Source organism: Fukomys damarensis, unplaced genomic scaffold (genome assembly GCF_012274545.1).
Source record: "Fukomys damarensis isolate Sample0158 unplaced genomic scaffold, DMR_v1.0_HiC HiC_scaffold_23, whole genome shotgun sequence".
Lineage (NCBI taxonomy): Eukaryota > Metazoa > Chordata > Mammalia > Rodentia > Bathyergidae > Fukomys > Fukomys damarensis.
Window position 1 is genome coordinate 2,767,369 of NW_022900935.1, and position 17,014 is coordinate 2,784,382.

At 56.3% G+C, this 17,014-nt stretch overlaps 1 protein-coding gene across 2 annotated transcripts in view; it reads left to right on the forward strand.

Moving 5' to 3' along the window:
- The window catches only part of Igsf21 (immunoglobin superfamily member 21), a 210,529-nt gene that overhangs the window by 81,295 nt on the left and 112,220 nt on the right, over positions 1 to 17,014 (forward strand). For both annotated transcript variants that reach the window (XM_010614201.1, XM_033767970.1), the window contains exon 2: positions 7,344 to 7,456. In XM_010614201.1, coding sequence (XP_010612503.1) covers positions 7,344 to 7,456 — 113 coding nt within the window. The remainder of the gene's footprint in view (positions 1 to 7,343; positions 7,457 to 17,014) is intronic.

Below are 17,014 nucleotides of genomic sequence, written 5' to 3' on the forward strand. Positions count from 1 at the left end.
AAAAAAGGATCGAAACTCACAACCCAGCCTGGGGGAGGGAAATATATCAACAAAAAATAAGCCAATATGTAGTGTTACATAGTTTTAAAGAGGATACAAGAGGATAAACAGATAATAATAGGGGTCTTGTTGTATGTACATGAGAGTTACACCAGATAAGATAAGCTCTCAAAATAGATAACGTGAGCAGACAAAAATTGAGGAGTTGACCCATGTATCTAGGAAAAGGTACTGGGAGACAGAAGTGGCTTGTGCAAAAGTCCTGAGGTGGGGGCACGTTTGGGGTGCTCAGAACTCATCAGCGGTTGTTGCGAGTCAGGGGACTGAACAAACTGAGGGTGAGAGGAGACAAGGTGGTGGGGCAGAGGTGGCCAGGGGTCACCTGTTGGCAGTCATTGCAGTGGACCAGCCATTGCCTGATGGTGCTCAGGTCCAGGCAAAGAGTGGTCGGTGAAGAGAGAAAGCAGAATTCCAGGAAGAGGACTGGAAGCTTAGAGCTTCCCGAGGGAGACAGAAGGAGAAACATCGCTTCACATTAGGGCTTTTCCTTCACGGGGCCCACAGACGTCAGCGGTATGATGCCCTGTCGCCCAGGGCCCAGCCCAGCCCACAGGTCCTTGGCTAATCAGAGTCAGTGCACCAGGGCTGCTGAGGCAGCAGGGGGATCCAGGCTCTCATCTGATGACAGCTTCCGTCACCTTCCTAGGGGAGGAGCCGGGGTACAGGGTGCCGGCTGAGATGAGTGCCGTGGGGGAGCACAGGCCATTGCTGAGGACACAGCAGCAGCAGCTCTGTCCACGGCCCTGTGTCCGCTGGTGTGAATTCACCTCGAGGGTGGGCACCACTGGCGTCTGCCCCCAGCCCCGGCATCACGGCTGCTACCCAGAAGCTCCTCTCCTACCAGCAGCCCCTCTGCCTCTTGTCCAGGGCTCCCACTGAGGTACAGTCCCACTCTGCCCACGGGGCTGCCTACTTGCTCCCCGGTGACATCCTGTATCCCACTGTCCCGAGGGAGACAGTCTGCCTGGGAAGCCACCCAGCACCCACGCTGCTGAGTGAAGACCTCATGCCAGAGAGGCTCCTGGACACCAGCCTTCAGCAACAGCAGGCCAAGCGGGTGGGGTCAGAGAGGCTGGTTCGGAAGCCCCTGAGGTCCTGGGAGGCCCCGGGCTTGGGTTACCTGGGAGAAAGCCACAGGGTGAGGGCTCTGAGCACAGCCCGCTCTGACTATGGCGTGGTCAGGGAACAAAAAGATTCCATTTGATTTTGTCTGACCCAAGCAGTGTTCCAAGCCTTTGGGTAACGAGGAGATGGGACAGTTCATGGCCGGGTGTCAGGCGAATACACCTGAATAGGTTGTTACAAGCAATTTTCAGTGTCCTGGGGTCAGAGTGAGGGTGCTTTGGGACTTCGGTAGTCCAGGGAGTTAGGGAGTGTGTTGAGGAAATAGTATTTCCACAAATTGCTTGAAGGACAACGTTACCAAAGCAAAGGGCAAGGGAGCAGGCTTGGGACAGAAGGGACAGTCTGTGCGCAGGCCCAGGGGTGACAGAAAAGTTGTGCATGAGGGAGAGCAGGAAGTGGCAGCAACCACGGCAGGGGACCGGGCCGGAGAGGCACGCACGGGCCAGAGTCCCCAGAGGGGTCAGGGACCTTCTCCCATGATCGTGGGAGGCTCCTAGGGGCCCTGCACGGTCAAGGAAATAAATTGCAGAGGCCCAGTCGATGCGGTCGGGTGCATGGCTGCAGGAGGTCCAGGCAGACTCCGGCCTCATGGTCTCGGAGGAGTTTGTCCTCCACTGCGACCACCCACTGAGCCCCCGAAGCCACGACTGGGCCTGATAGCTGGTCACGGCAGGGTTGGTTTCTCCTCTTGTCCGAACAGGTGGAGAAGTTGAAGTGATTTTACTCAGGGCCACAAGTGGGCTACAACTGTCTCTGTTCGCTTGGGACTTTGCACTAAAAAATCCTCGCTCCCCGGTCTTGGGCAAAGCAGGAAATGAGACCTCTTTGGACAACACTGCGGGCCTGCGTCCCTCAGGGATGGTCACCTTGGAACCAGCCCTGAGCCAGCCCCCAGCGCAGCCCCTGGGCTGAGCTCGTGGAGAGGAGCGAGGCAGGGGCTGCGCTGGGCGGCGGCTTTGGGCAGAGGGGCCATCTGTCATCACCTCGTTAGGCGGTGCCTGGCTCCTAAACATCACTGCGATTTTGCTAAATGTCTCTTAACAGGAATGCTGTAAATGCTGTCAGAGATAGAGGGCAGAGTGATGGGCCGTGTGGGAAAGTGACTGCTTAGTTAAGACGGATCCCTCTCTGCTCCTGATTTGCGTCTGGATACCGCGAGCAGCTGGGCTCACACACGAGGCCGAGAGCTGCCAGATGCAACGCACCGAAGGACAGGGCCCGGCTCGCTGGCCAAGTCCCTGGCCGACGCCTGTCCCCGACACCTGGTGTAGAGTTGTCCCGAGGTGGCAGCGTTGCCCGCAGACCTGGATTCAGGCTCAGTTAGCATCTGATACGGGATTCGCCGGGACAGGAGAGCCCTAAAAATTGAATTTCCCCCTCATTTCATAGACGGGGAAACAGGCCCAGAGGAAACTTGCCTGAGCTCCCAGAGCTGGTTGGCAACATGGCTGAAAGCAAAACCCATGCCCCCCTGCCCTTCCCTCCTCCTCGTGGTCCCTGGCCCCCCTGCCAACTCAGCTGTCCCTTCTTAGTGCCCCAGAGGCTCCATCTGGGGAGGCAGCATGAACCTGAGGCCCAAGATTCCGACCAGCCTTGCTGGAGACCGAGGTGTCTGGGGCTTCCTTGGACTTGGGTTTTTTGAGACAGGGTCTCACTATGTGATTGAGACTGACTTGGAACTCACTATGTAGCCCAGGCTGGTCTCGAACTCACAGAGATCCTCCTGCCTCAGCCTCCCGAGTGCTGGAATTAAAGGTGTGCACCACCATGTCCAGCAGGACTTGGGTTTTTTATTTGTTTTCGTGTTAGGGATAGGATGCAGGGCCTTCACATTGAGCTATACAACTCACCTTTTTTTTTTTTTTCTTGAAACAGTGCTTCATTAAGTCATTAAATTACCCAGGCTGGTCTCAGACATGCAATCTTCCTGTCCCAGCCTCCCAGAGTGCCCACGACCAGGGCCCCTCTGGGTTTATGCCCTGTGCCTCAGGGGGAGGATTCCTTGTGGATGCCCAGCTTTGAGCCCCTCAGGACAGAGACTGGGCTGTTCCGTTCCACACCCTCCCACACCAGTGTCCAGATCTCAGCCTCTGTGCTAGGACCATCCTTCCTGGGCTGGACGTGGAACATGAAGGGGCAATGAGGTCAGGGGTGGGGCCGGGTGGGCGGGGCTGGGGAGCAAGGCCCTGGGCCATGCTTTGCCCCTTGAACCCTGACTGCTCCCGCAGCCCCGTCACACAGGAGGAAGCCAAGTCCCTAGAGGTCATGTAATTCAGCCAGCTGATGCCCGGGTGGCAGAATGGGAAGCCTGAGCCAACGCCTGAGCTCAAATTTGGGAATGGGGCACTTGTGGGAGAAGAGCCAGGAAAGCAGGAGAGGGGTTTTCAGAAAGAAGCTTCGCAGTTTTGGGGGGATGATGACATTTTGTGAAACAAGCACTGGAGGAATGTTAGTCAGATCTAGAAGAGAACCTGTCCGACGTCTTTCTTTTGGGAAACTCTTGGGCTGTGAACACCTGCCATCCCTCTCCAGTGTGTGCCTGTCCAGAAAGGTCGTTTCTCACCTGGGTTAGCAGAGGTTAGCAGGCACCATCATAAGCCCAGCCCCACACACCTGTCCGAAGTCTCCAGACCTGAGCTCAGAGCGTGCACAGGGCCCGGGCCTGGTCTTGAATAGGAAGGGATTGAATACAGCGGAGTCCAACCCTGGTCCCAGGCCCCTCCACCCGTCCATCAGCAGCCTCGGCATGCACTGTGTCCTTTAGGGTCTCTCCTTTCACCAGACCAGGCCCAGGCCCCACGGCGCTGTCCTGCCCCATCTGAGAGCCAGGCCTGTGTCAAAGACAGTGTCAAATGATGGAACTGCAGGTGGGGTCTACCCCTAGAATTCCCAAATGACCTCTGTAAGTCATGCGACTCAGCTCTGGGTGGTAGCAAGAGGTGTCAGCATGATGTCAGCCTCAGAATCAGACAGACCGGGGTTGGAATCCGTTTTGGCCACGGAGTGCAGCCAGTTGCTTCCAGATCTGCAGAGCAGGCCCTGTCGGTGACAGAGGCCTGTGCCTAGTACCTGCGGGGCCAGCACCCTTGAGAGCTGTGAAAGCAGCTCTTGCTTCCTCTGACTTTGATGCTCCGTGGCTAGTGATGGAGCTGATGATCCAGGAGGAGAGACAGATTGGCAGACAGCCAGCCACACTCGTGTGACAGCACAGTCATCGTCACAGAAGCACAGGGGGCCACAGCGGCCAGAGGGCAGACTGGGCATGAAGTGCTGGGAGGCAGGGAAGGGGAGAAGGAAGACAGGGAGAGAGGGAGGGAAGGAAAGGAAAGTAAGAGAAAGGGTCAAGGAAGAAAAGAAAGTGTGTGCTGGGGAAACAAGAATGGGCCGTGGCCAGGGAAGGCGTCGCCCTCAGAGGTGAGGCTTGTGACTCCCTGCAGGAACCTTGCATCCTGCTCCGTGGGCCCCACGGGGCACTGGGGTGGGAGTGCCCAGCTGCCAGCGTTCCACCTGTCCCCTGACCTCCGTGGCCAGGACTGCCTCAGGGGCCAGCTCCCCGCCTCAGCTCCCCAGGACTTGAGAAGCCCAGCGCTGGGGCAGTGGCTCTCTGCTGGAGAGCTGTGCTGGGGGAGCAACCTGTCCACGTGCACCCCAGACCCCTCACTCGCCTCGGCCCGCTCTAATCCTGCCTGATGCTCTCCCAAAGATGGGCTGCAGAGTCTGCAAATGTTAAATGTTGAGAAAAGTTTCTTACCACGGCCGCAGCCTGGAATGTCAGGCTCAGGGCCTTTGGATGTGTGGTGTCGTGGCTGGCATGCTCGCTCCTAGGTATCTCCATAGCTCCCAGCTTCCCTTACTCAGAGTGGCCTAGCGGGGAGGGGTGGGCACCCCTCCCACATTGCTGCTCTCTTTCTCTTCCGTACAGTGCCGTCACTGATACACTTTCCACAGACACCTTGACGAGGGTGCCCTCTGCTAGGCTGCCTCAGCTTCGTGTCCCCAGTTGAGAACTTGTCTGATTCGCGGTGGGGTCGATAAACCTTTCTTTATGAACGGAGAAAGACAGGAAGAAAGGAGAGACAGGTCCTGAGAAGTCCGAGGGACGGGGCGCATTTCCTTTTGTGTAAGCGTCTTTTTCTCAAAGTTAGTTGACGATAAAATTCACGTCGCCTGGAATGTCACTCAGTCTCTCCCTGTGCTCGGCACACCCTGGGAAAAGCGGCCTTGTCTTAGCTCGCCCAGACAGCCCACTGCTGCACCCACCTTCCAACTCGCGGCTGCTCAGGCGTCCCGGCCACACCCGCCCATGGGCAGGTGTCTCTGCTTCCCACTGACACGTCCGGTTGGCTGTGGACATCTGCTGCACTGCTAGGACCCCTGTCTCTGTCACCCGTCGCAGTCCTGTCTTGGTGGCCACCGAGTCCACCCGGCCTCCCTAGGGCTTCTACAGCTCAGGATGCCTCCTTCACCTCCTTCTGGTGGACGGGAGCTGTCTTCGGTCCTGGGAGTCATACTGTCCCTCTCTCCTAGGATGGCGGCAGTTAAGTAAAGAAATTCTTTTGAGGCACTTGCCCAGGCCTGGCAGAGCAGGGGCTCTGGACCTGTGGACCAGCCTTACTGCGTCCCACTCAGGCTGACTTGCCCTGGGGTGTCCCTCCTTGTCGGTCACCCTTTGGGACCTGGATCACCCAGCTAGACCAGGCTTCCGTATCCCCGCCCCAGCCCTCACCCTTCCTCCTGCCTCTGCATGGCCCCGAGGGATGTCACCGTCTTCCTCCCTGGGTGTCCTGGAGGACCACTCGGCACTGTCTCCCCAGATCCTAGCCCACGGCTTGCTCAGAGCAGGGGGACCGGGGGGTTGACTGAGTGCTGGCAGGAAGAGGAAGAGGGTTGGTTCCGCCAGGCAGGGGTCACGGCTCCTTGGACCTCATGGGCTGTGGGGCCTCCCTGCGAGGCTGACCTCAGCCTAAGTTTAAGATCGAGGGACCTGACTTCAGCCTCAGCTCCTCATTGCCCTGGGGGTGAACCCGGCGCCCAAGCCCTTCACCCTGGAGCCTGGTCCTGAAGCCTTGGGTCTGCACAGTTTCAGTCTCCCTTCGACTCCCAGGTCGATTCTGGTTGCCTTTGTTCCTGGCGCGTTGTCCCCATTAAGTTCCAGGCAGGGGTCAGGCCTCTGGGCTCCATTTGCTGTGGTTGCCTGCACAGTTGAAATCCCTGAGAGCCCATCCTGGCTAGTTTTCTCATTAAGAGATTGGACTGGATCGATCCACTTGATCAATGATTAGCCATCAGCCATTGGGAAGCCGATCCGATGAGCCCAGGGGATCAGCACGAGGTTCCTTGAGTCGGAGCGTTCCCAGCCCTCTAGGGGAGAGAGGGGGTGGCAGGTCTCACGAGGCTGGGCTTTGGTGTGGAGGCAGTGGGGTCCCCAAGGCCTACCAGGGCAAGAATCCCAGCCCTGTCTCCGAGGCTGGGCCGCTTTCCCATGGGCTTGTGGAGGGTGAGAATGTTTGTGTAGCACCTGCAAAGACGGGAGCCTCTTTTCCGGGTGGTCAGCCTGAAATCCCACCCCCGCCACAGCCAGAGCTTGGACCGGGCCTCCCCAGGGACAGGGGCTGTGCGACGGGAAGGGAGGCTCTTCCTGGAATTTCCCCAGCAGAGAGCTGGGACTGGAGGGGGCGGGGGCTCCAGGTCGTGCTATGGACTGCAGGGGTCCAGGCTGCGGGGGTGGGAGAAGGGGTCTCGCTATGACCCGGTTTGGAGAGGCGGGGCTGAGTGCACTGCGGTACTTGCATTTCCTGTGGGACCTAGCACGCTTGTCACACAGGTCTCGGCTCTCAATGGGTGGGATCCGGCGCTGGCCCAGAGCCCTGTCTCCGGGCGGCCTTGTAAGACCTATGCTGGCCCTGCCCGGAGATGCTGGCAGGTGCTACTTTCAGTGGGAAATTCATCCGGGAAAGGCAGTGCTCTTGGTTAGGGAGTCAGGAGGTGGCCGGATGGGCGGTGCCAGCAACGGGAAGGAGACCCCGCCCAGCCCCGCCCTCCGCAGCACCGTTCACAGGAAAACGGCGCCCCTTGCAGCCCCCTTCTCCTCCTCTGCCCCCTCCCTGCCTACCCGGTCAGCTTCGGCTCTCACCGCCCCTCTGTCCTCTCCTCCACAGGCTACCTGACCGTCAACATTGAGCCTCTGCCCCCAGTGGTGGCTGGGGATGCCGTGACCTTAAAGTGCAACTTCAAGACAGATGGTCGCATGCGCGAGATCGTGTGGTACCGGGTAAGTCACCGCCACTGTGGCTTCCAGGCTGGGGCTGACAGCAGAGTCCCCAGAGCCCCCGGGGAACACCGGCTATGTCCTCGGCCCCACTGCAGACCCGAGCAGCCCTGTGCCCTCAGCCAGGTCCTCATCCTGTGCAGATGCCCTCCTGCAAGACTGATTACCTTGCCCAGCTCCCCCTCTGCCCCGGGGACCCGTCTCGTCGGACTTGGCTCCAAACCTACGTCCAGGTCTGGGAAGGGAAGTGTTGGAGATGAGCAGGTGGCTTGGTCCAGGACCAAGTGTCAGTCCCAGGAAGGAACGCGCGGGTCTGGGGCTTACAGAGAACTTCCGGCCACGGTGGGATCTTCGTGGATCAGGACAGGGCGTCCAAGCCTGTATTCCCTTTGCCGCAGAGGACTTGGTGCTGAGCTCAGAGAGCTCTTCTAGGTGTGCACAGGTGAGGGGCCACAAAGAATTCCCTTTCCATGGTCTATGTGGCCAAGGCTTTTTCGTTGAAGCCCAGACAGTCAATATTTTCCTCTCTGCTGACTGTGCAGTCAGCCACTATGTTGTGAAGACAGCTCCTGACAGCGTGAGTGGAAGGGCATGGCTGTGTGCCCGTAAAATGCTATGCATGGACACCAGAATTTGAATTGTGTGCAATTTTCGTGTGCCGCCAAATGTTCTTCTTTTCCTTCTTTTTTTCTACGAGGCAGAAAGTGTTCTGAGCTCGCAGGCTGTACAAACACAGGATGTCGGCTGACTTGGTTCACGAGCTGCAGCCTGCAGACCCCTGATCTAAAACCAGACTGCTGTAATCTGTGCAGGCCGGTTGCCCTGTCTTCACACGAAGCGGGCAGGCAGCCAGTTGGGTGGAGATGCTTGGAGTGAGGAGCGAGGGGAGGGCAGGGATTGGGCTCAGGTTGGTGATCTTGAGTGTGGCGTGGGCTCCTCTCTGCTTCCTTGGGCCCCACACACAGGGGACTCAGGGTCAGAGGGTATCCTAGGCACTCATAGCCTCCGCTCAGAACTGCAGTCCTCCTCCTCCTCCGTGCACTCACTGTGGTCCTGTTGCAATCAACTGTCCTCCTGTGCCTTCCTGCATTTCCGGTCATTGAGCCCTCGTTGGCTGATTGGAGCTCTTTGGTTGGCAGGGTTCTGTGCTTCTGTGAACTCAACCCCCATCTCAGTGCTGTAGCTCATCTTGCCTAGAATCCGCTCCCTGCACCCTGGACCTGAGCCCCACAGGTGTGAACCTGACACCCAGCAACCTGAGGGCCCGTCTTACAGGAGGGTGGCAACCCTGGGCCTAGAGGAAGTCAGGGTGTGTGCGAGGCAGGGCCATGAAGTGCATCCCTGAGAGGCAGAATTGCACGATGTGGAGCTGCTGGGCCGCCACTGGCTGTGAGTATCTCATTAGCACCTGGCAAAAAGATGGAAATAAAGGGACTCCAGCTCAGTGCTGACGCTGGGGCAGTTTCTCTCCCTCCACCACCCTCAGATGGGGTCAGAGGGAGGGGTGGTAAGAGAGAAACATGGCCACGGTGGGGACACTTCCTTCACCGGCTTGAGATGGGTGTGGAAATACCAGGGCCCACACAGCCTCCTGTGGCCTAGAAGCAGCTATTCTCACTCTGGTTTGAAATCGACTGCTACTGCCACCCTTGCAGGGCTGAAAACGTCCTTGCAGAGGCAACTGCCAAGGATGGGCCAAGAGCAGGACCAGGCTGGGTCGCAGGCAGGAAACTAAGAGGAGGGGTCCGTGTGGCTCCACTGTGTTGGTGAAGAAGGGGGAAGGGCTGGGACGGCAGAGGTCAGCAGCCCCTGGATGGACAGAGACTTCCCTGGTCCTTCTCCACCCCTGTGCTGAGCCCCCTTCTTCCTGCCCCACCTCTGTGGCCCTGTCCCAAACTGCAATAGCACTGATTACTTGAAGAGTCAGTTACATCTCTTACGGGTGTCCGATCCTACATGTAAGGATGTGGTAGGCTGCACTAATTGATTCATTTTATTTCATTTCGCATCCTTTGATGGAGGACCTTCGGAGTGGGGGGCATGCAGATGTATGCAAATTACATGCAAATCACCCACCGGAGCCAAATGCCTGGACCCTTTTAAGTCTGTAGCTGGACAGAGGTGGCGGCTCTGCTGACTGGTTATCCTCCTTGGGACCAGGAGAGCCCCTGTGCCCTGGCTGCAGCGGGGAGGAGGGGGCAGAGGACGGAAGGAAATTCCAGGGACTTGGCTCTGTGCTGCCAGCTTTGTCTTTGCCTGCTGCTTCTCTGGCTTGTCTCACCAATCACTTCTTTTCCCGAAGAGCCAGCTGAAGGGAGAGTGATAAGAGCCTGCAGAGGCCAGAGCTGCAGTAGCCAAGGCTGGGGCAGGGCGTCCAGAGGGGATGGGAGAAGCAGCAAGGAAGCCCAGCCTTCTTCTCCAACCAGACCCTCTTCTGACCCCTCTTTCCTAGCAGACAGACCCCTCCTAGGTGCCCCCCACCTGCCCCCACCCAGACAGCAAGCTGCCTGACGCTGTTTGTTTTCTGGCCCTGTATTTGCTTCCCTCCCTGGCTTCCTTCCCCCAAACTCTGAATGAGGTTACAGAGCCTGACTTGGAAGGAAATGAATAGATCACACAGGCCCAGCCAGCACTGTGTCTCAAGCAGGGCATTGTGATGGGGCCGCTGCTGCACAGTCAGCCCAGCGGGCCCACAACAGCCCAGAGCATGTGCAGATCCCCACAGCCTCCCCTCTGATCCAAAAGAGGTTTATCTGAGCAGGAGGAGCTTCCTCGGCTTCCCAAACTCATGGTGATTGAGTTGGATGCTTTGGAAAGTTGGAGGAGCCAATAAAGTCATCGGAAGAAAAGTGATCACCCCCTTGGGGTTACCGAGCCTCCTGGCTGAATATTTAGGGAGGGCTTGCCCATCTATGGAGCCAGGAGCGGGGAGAGAGATGGGCAAGGAGCAGGGAACTGAGGCTTGGACACCATGCCCTGCAGTCTGGCCGACCGGGAAGTGGCTGGGCCAACTTGTAGAGCACATTCAAGAAAGCGCACGTGATCAGAGCCCCTGAGCCTGCCTTGCCCCTTCTGGAAGCCACTGGTCGCTCATGGCTCTTGCAATGTAAGTTAAATCTAAATGAAAGTAAGGTAAAAATTCATTTCCTCCGTCAAATCAGCCCCGTCTCAAGTGCTCGCTTAGCCCCATGACACTCGTGGCTGCCGCGTTGGGCAGAGCAGAGGCAGAACACTGGCATTACCTCAGAAAGTTCCATCCCACCACAGCCTGCTGGGGAGACTCAGATGCTGTCCCCCTGTGGTTTCTGGAATATCCTGTGCATGCCTGACCACAGAACAGCAGTGAAGTTTCCGTGAACCTGCTTTCCTGGCAAATATGCTCTACAATGAGTGCCGGTTAAGTGGATTTTCTTTATTTGGTAACCTGCCATCATTAGATGGGGTAGGCAGCGATGGAACTGGCTATCTTCTCTGGAAGCACACAGATGCCAACAGAGCTGTCAGGCCCCAAGGGTGCTGGGTACCGTACTTGTCAAGCCCTCCCCAAGTTAAGGATGCTTCACTGCCCTTAGTGCTGTCTCCCCATGATTTGTCCTTTGCTGCACAGGTTCATCTCCCAGACTCGGTCTTTCCAGCACCTGCGCATGGCTCTTTTTCTGCCCTCTACCTCTCCGTACAATGGCCGATAGAGCTGCAGTGCAATCCCATATTTGGCCAGTAGGAGGTGCTCATCTGATGAACAATCCATCCTAGCACCTAACTTAGAGATGTTACCTTGAGCTGGGCGAGCACTGGTGCATGACATGCATTGCTACGTTTCCTGGAGGACACCAGGCAAGCTCTGTTGTTAACCCTATTTTTCAAATGAAGAAGCAAGCTGTCCAGAAACACCGCATCTCAGCTCACGCTGCTTCCCTTGACTTCCCCAGAGTTCTGGACGTGGCCTTTTCGGTGATCTTTGTGAGCTCCCACCTGAGTGCTGACCTCGTCACGGCAAGCACTTGCCCCGGGACCATGAGCATCTCAAGTACAAAAGCAGTATATTTTCCCCAGGCGCGATCAAAGTACAGGAAATGCTCAAATTTTAGATCTTTATTGCAGCGAAAGACACATTTGCCATTGATTCTCCTCAACCCCCCTCCCCTTCAAACACACTTATCCCACTGTGCTTGCCGCTTTCTGAAGCGGCTCTGAAAGTTTTTTTTTCCCTCAGTGTCTTTAGTTCCTCTGTCCTGGCTGCCTCAGGATCCTGAATGGATTCACGTTGAAATTTGAATATTTGCCTTCCGTGGTCATTTTGGCTTTGAGGGAGCGACAGGAGTCACAGGGCCAGATGTGGTGAATGAGGTGGCGGAGGACGTGCTGTCATGTTTCTATGAGCCCGCCTTTCTGCACATGGCAGTAGGCAGCAGCATTCCCTGCATTTTTTATGACACTGTGTAAAGACCTTCACAAAAGAGCACTTCCAGAACTGCTACCCGAAGTGGCCAGGACAATGGGATAAGGGCGTTTGAAGGGAGGGGGAGAACAGCAATGTCTTAGCTTTTACTGTAATAATTATTTTATATTTAAACACACCCTTCTATTTCTGGCGCCTACAACAGAGTCACCGCAGGACATAGCTGTTAAATCAACAGATTGTAGAGCCATAAAAACGTAAGCACACGTATATTTTCATACACGATGCTGCGTGGCCCTCTTCTCTCGCAGGTGGGCACCAGTGGATCGCCCGTGAATACCACCTGTCTGCTTGAGGGAAGTTTGGGCTCTTGCAGACCCAAGGGTCTTTGTGGCATCCTGGGAAGAAAGGAACATTTCTTGTTAGGAAGTCTCGTCTAAACTCATTTGATTGGAGGTCATCTGCCCAGCAGGCAAAGCCAAAGGTTTGTTTGTATCATAGAGATTCATTAAACAGTTACACAGAATCATGGGAATTTAACCTTTCACAGCAGTTTTTATCATCCGGTCTGTGTTTTATCTCCTTCCTTCACGATTTGCTCCCAAGAGCTGCTCTGAGCCTGGGTTACAAGGCCACAGAATGAGCTGGATCCCTGGCGATCCACGGGCAGTGATAATGGCCCTGCTTTCGGGCTCCCCTTGTCTCACCCCCACACCTTGCAGAGAGATGGGAGTCTGCCTGTTTGTTTTGTGGTTCAGGCGATGCTACCTGGCCAGCCACGTGTCCCCTGGGGGCTTGGATGGATGCCTCTCTGGGGAGAGTTGTGGCTGCTGCAGACCATTAGAGGAGAGACTGAGACTGCAGGCTGGTAAGGATGAGGTAAAAAGAGGGAGGACTCAGTTATCAGATTTACAGGTGCACACCTGTCATCTCAGCACTCAGAAGGCTGAGGCAGGATATGCAAATTTGAGCCCAGACTGGGTGGGGTACATAGTGAGACCCTGTCTCAAAAAATCAAAACAACTAACCAAACAAACAGATAAAATATCTGCATGCAGGTTCTGGGTGTTTGACCTTGGAAGGTGACCAGAGCCTTCCTGCATTTTTGAAACCTTACACGCCCTTGGCAGGCTTTGGTGACAAGACCAGGTCCGGCTCACTGTGGCACCCGTTCTGTGAGTGGCACACATCGTGTTGTCTTGCTTTGTGGTAACCTACCGGATCCAGAGAGGGAATCAGAGGAAGGGTGGGAGGTGTTTGGGGAGAACCACCAAGGTCCGATTCGGCAAATTCTGTCTGACCACCTGCGCTCCCCAGAGGTGATGGCAGACAGCACTTTAAACTGGCACAGGATTTAGTCCCTGTGTGGCAGTGCTGCTGAACTCCCTGGATTTCAGTTCTTGGAAATATCATTATACAGTTGAGCCGTTCAACGGGTCTTGGCTTGAAATAGCAGGGAGTTATTTCAAAATGTTTTGCTGGCATTGGCTTTCTCTTGATCTCAACCCTGATCATGTTTTTTTTTTGTTTGAAGAAAAACAGAAAATGATGATCATGAGGGAAAATTATGATCCAACAATGTTATAAGGGCAAGAAGGGAGGCACACTTTTGAGGGACCAATAGAGACCAATGCCCAAGTCCCAGGGAACAGACCGGGACAAGCTTTGGTCCCTCTGGCTGGGAGCCCACGCTAGACGCCGCAGGACCTGGCTGGTCCTTGCTGCCCCCACCGCACTCCACATCACGTCCTGCATGTGGGCTCACGGCTTTACAGTCCCAAGAGTCCTGGTCCACGCCCCTCTCCCGGTCCCCAGCCTCCCACAGGTCCTCTCTGCCCGGACTTATCACACTGGTCCCGTGAGAGGGAAGAGAAAGCAACCGGAGAGAGGGCCACCTCACGAAAGGCTGGGCATGCCTGAGACTCCGTCTGTAGATATTAGACTGAGTCCCGGGACTGGAGCTCCGGGACGTTTGTGTTTTTAACCAGCTCCCCCAAGTGACTCGGCAGCAGGAGGCACGAAAGACGTTAAACAGGGGAGCATCAGAACCTGGTTACCTTAGCCGGAGAGCACTGCCGGGTGGGGAGGGGACCCCAGGCGAGGGGAGGAGAGGCCTCGCCTTGGAGGTTGTTCCTGCGGGAAGTGGCAGTGAGATGCAGGGTGGTGGTGGTGGAGGTGACGGGAGGGACGAAATGCAGCTTGGGGTCTGCAGGGGTCTGCAGGGAAGGGGATTCGGGATGACTCTGGATTCGGGGCTTGGATACTAGGTGTGGGGGAAATGGTGCTGTCCCTGAGACCGGAGGACAGCGGAGAGGAGAAGGCTGGAGGGACAGGGCCCAGACCTGCTCCTGGCAGCCCTGTGAAGTGGGAAGCACCTCACAGACACAGAGATGGACCTGTCTCAACAGCCGCTGAGGCCACAACTGGGATTCTGTGAGGAGGTCAGGCCTGGCGATCTACACTTGGGGTTTCAATGTGTTCCCCCAAGTTTATTGTCGGAGACTTAATCCCAATGCCACAGGGTTGAGAGACGGGAACTTTTAAGCCACCTGGTCCCAGTGGATTCATGCTGTGGCTAGTGGTCATGGGATCCGGTTCCTAGTGAAGGGTGTGTTGAGCCCTTTCACTGCCTTACGCGGACTTGTGGTGCCTTCTTCTGTGTTAGGTACAGCAAGACCCTCACCTTTTGTGGCCCATTCAATGCGGATTTCCAGCCTTTGGGACCATGAGCCAAATGAGCTATTGTGCATCAATTACTCAGTTGCTGGTTTTCTGTTATGACAGCACAAAACGGGCCATCAGAATACGGATGGTATCTAAAGGCAGGGGCTTGGAACAACAAGGGAAGAAGAAGAAGAGTCAGCACGCTCCGTGATTTAGATATGGAAAAGCAGACCAGTGAGGTGGCCAAGAGAGAGCCACCAGCAAGATGTGAAACAAGCCGGGAGAGTGGGTGTCCACTCTTGCAAAGAATGTTGTGAGACTCGGTAGCAGCACCCAACACTGCACGCGGGACTTGGGAACACAGAGCGGTCGTGAACTCGGCAACGTGAAGCCCACGGGGACCTGGACAGGAGCAGGTCTGGGGGACAGCGGGGACCAAAGCCCAGTGCAGGGACGGTGGGAGCCTGGAGGACCCATCGCCATGTGGCCTTGACGTTTTGACTCTGAAAGGGCTTCCACCTTGCATTCTGGGTCAATCTTGGCAGGAACCGTGAGGGCATCATTGCTCCACTTTGGTTCATCTCATGTGAGCCTGTCCTTATCCACTGCCCAACGTAGGGTCCTTCCCAAATTTCTCCAGCCCTTCATTTTGGCACGGGAAACCCTAACCCTCATTCTTCTCCCCGGAAATGGGAAAGTGGCTCCCAGAACATTTCAGGGACTCGAGAGCTGTCAGGCCACGTATGTGGTCCTGGGAGGAAAGAGCTCTGGTGTGCAGCGGACAGCTGCCCCCACAGTCTTCCCGCGCCCATCCAAGTGCCAGAGATACAAAGGACAAGGTGGGGCCCCCTCCCCCTAGGAGACAGCTCGCGGCCCGTCCTGTATCATTAAGTTGTTGAGATCTATTTCCTCATCTGGCCAATGGGCTTGATCACACCTCCCCTGAGCATCTCACAGCGATTTGCAGGAAACAAACGAGACGCCCAGCCGACAAGTCATTTCCATCTCCTGCGCGCCAGGGAAGTCGGTTCTGCTTCTATTACTTCCTCTCCTCTTTTCCGCCTGGCCAAATCTTACTCACTCTCCGCTCTGCAACGCCCTCTGACCCTCTCGCCAAGATGGAATTAAGAGACGCCCCTGCCGTGTTTCCTCGGCATTTTGTACATTCTTCGATTAGAGAGATAGCACCTGGTATTTTAGCTATCTGTCTTTGCGCCTCTCGCTGAGTTTTATTTATCTGCTTTTCCAATGTGTGCTGCAGTGATTGGCAGGCCCTGGACCAGAGTCCTTATGTGGGGGGGCCTCTGGATTGCTAGGATTAATTATATAGGGGGGCTTCTGGGGATGCTGAAAACCCTAAAAACCATGCCCACTATGCTGTGTGCTTTTGTGGCGGGAGGAGGCGGAATATCCGCAAAGAGCTCCCTGAGCCCCAGAAATGCTCAGGAGCTAGAGTGGCGAGCGTCTGGGTGTCTTGTTGGATAGGGAATGTGCAGGGCCTTGTCATCCCCCACCCCCAGGTCACCAAGGTCCGTACTTAGGATGGATCTAGGAGACCCAGGGCCTGTGAGGCCGTGTTGGGAGCTCCACTGTCCACCAGCCTCCCGGGGGGTTGGTGGGCCAGGGGGAGCCGCCACTGCCGCCGGGGATCAGTCCAGACCATAGCTCATCAGCATGGATTTACACTCGGACGCCCTTGGACAAGAAAGAGATAAGGAGAGAAGAAAGGAGAAGCTGCTTTGGCAGCACATCGCTGCCCTTCCTGGCATGAGGGGAGGAATTTCTGACCAGAAAAATCTGTCTGCTCTTGGGGATTAAGATCAGGTTTCTGATACCGGCAATGAGATCTTTTCTCTGCCCCGTATGGGGTTGATAAGAGCCCTTGGCTTCCAAACTGCTCAGAAGGGGAGCCAACAATTGGATGCGCTCCCACATAACAAGATGTTCTATTGGACCACACATGGACTCCACCAGTAACGGGCTGTTCCATTGGGTGATCGTGAAAGATGTTAGCCTGGCAGATCCAAGGCAGAAAGGGTAATGGCCCTGGCCCAGCTAGGGAGCATGTCCTCTCCTGCCAAGTGCATAGAGGAGAAAAGGGCCAGCGCGGGGCAGAGCACCCTGCGTGGGCACTGTCTTGGGCAAACCACGCCCCTCTCTGAGCTGCAGGACCTTCCAGTAACTCACAAGGGTGAGGCAAGATGGTGTCTACTGTATGTGTGACCTGCCTCCCTCCTTGCAGCCAGCCTCCCCTCTGTCTCTCCCAGGTGACTGTGTGTGCTGGGAGAGGAGGGGGTGCCTCTGAGGTCAGGGCACCCCCAAAGGCTTCACTGGGGGAGGGGGCACCGCCCTGAGCCGCTGCTGTTCCGCTGCTGTTGAAGCTCTGAGCTGGCGGAATCCTGGAGCTCTATTAAGCCTCAGAGTGAGATTCCCAGCAATCTCTGCCTGACTCGCGCCCTGCTGGGTTTAAATGACAAGGAGACTGACTTAACTTGTCG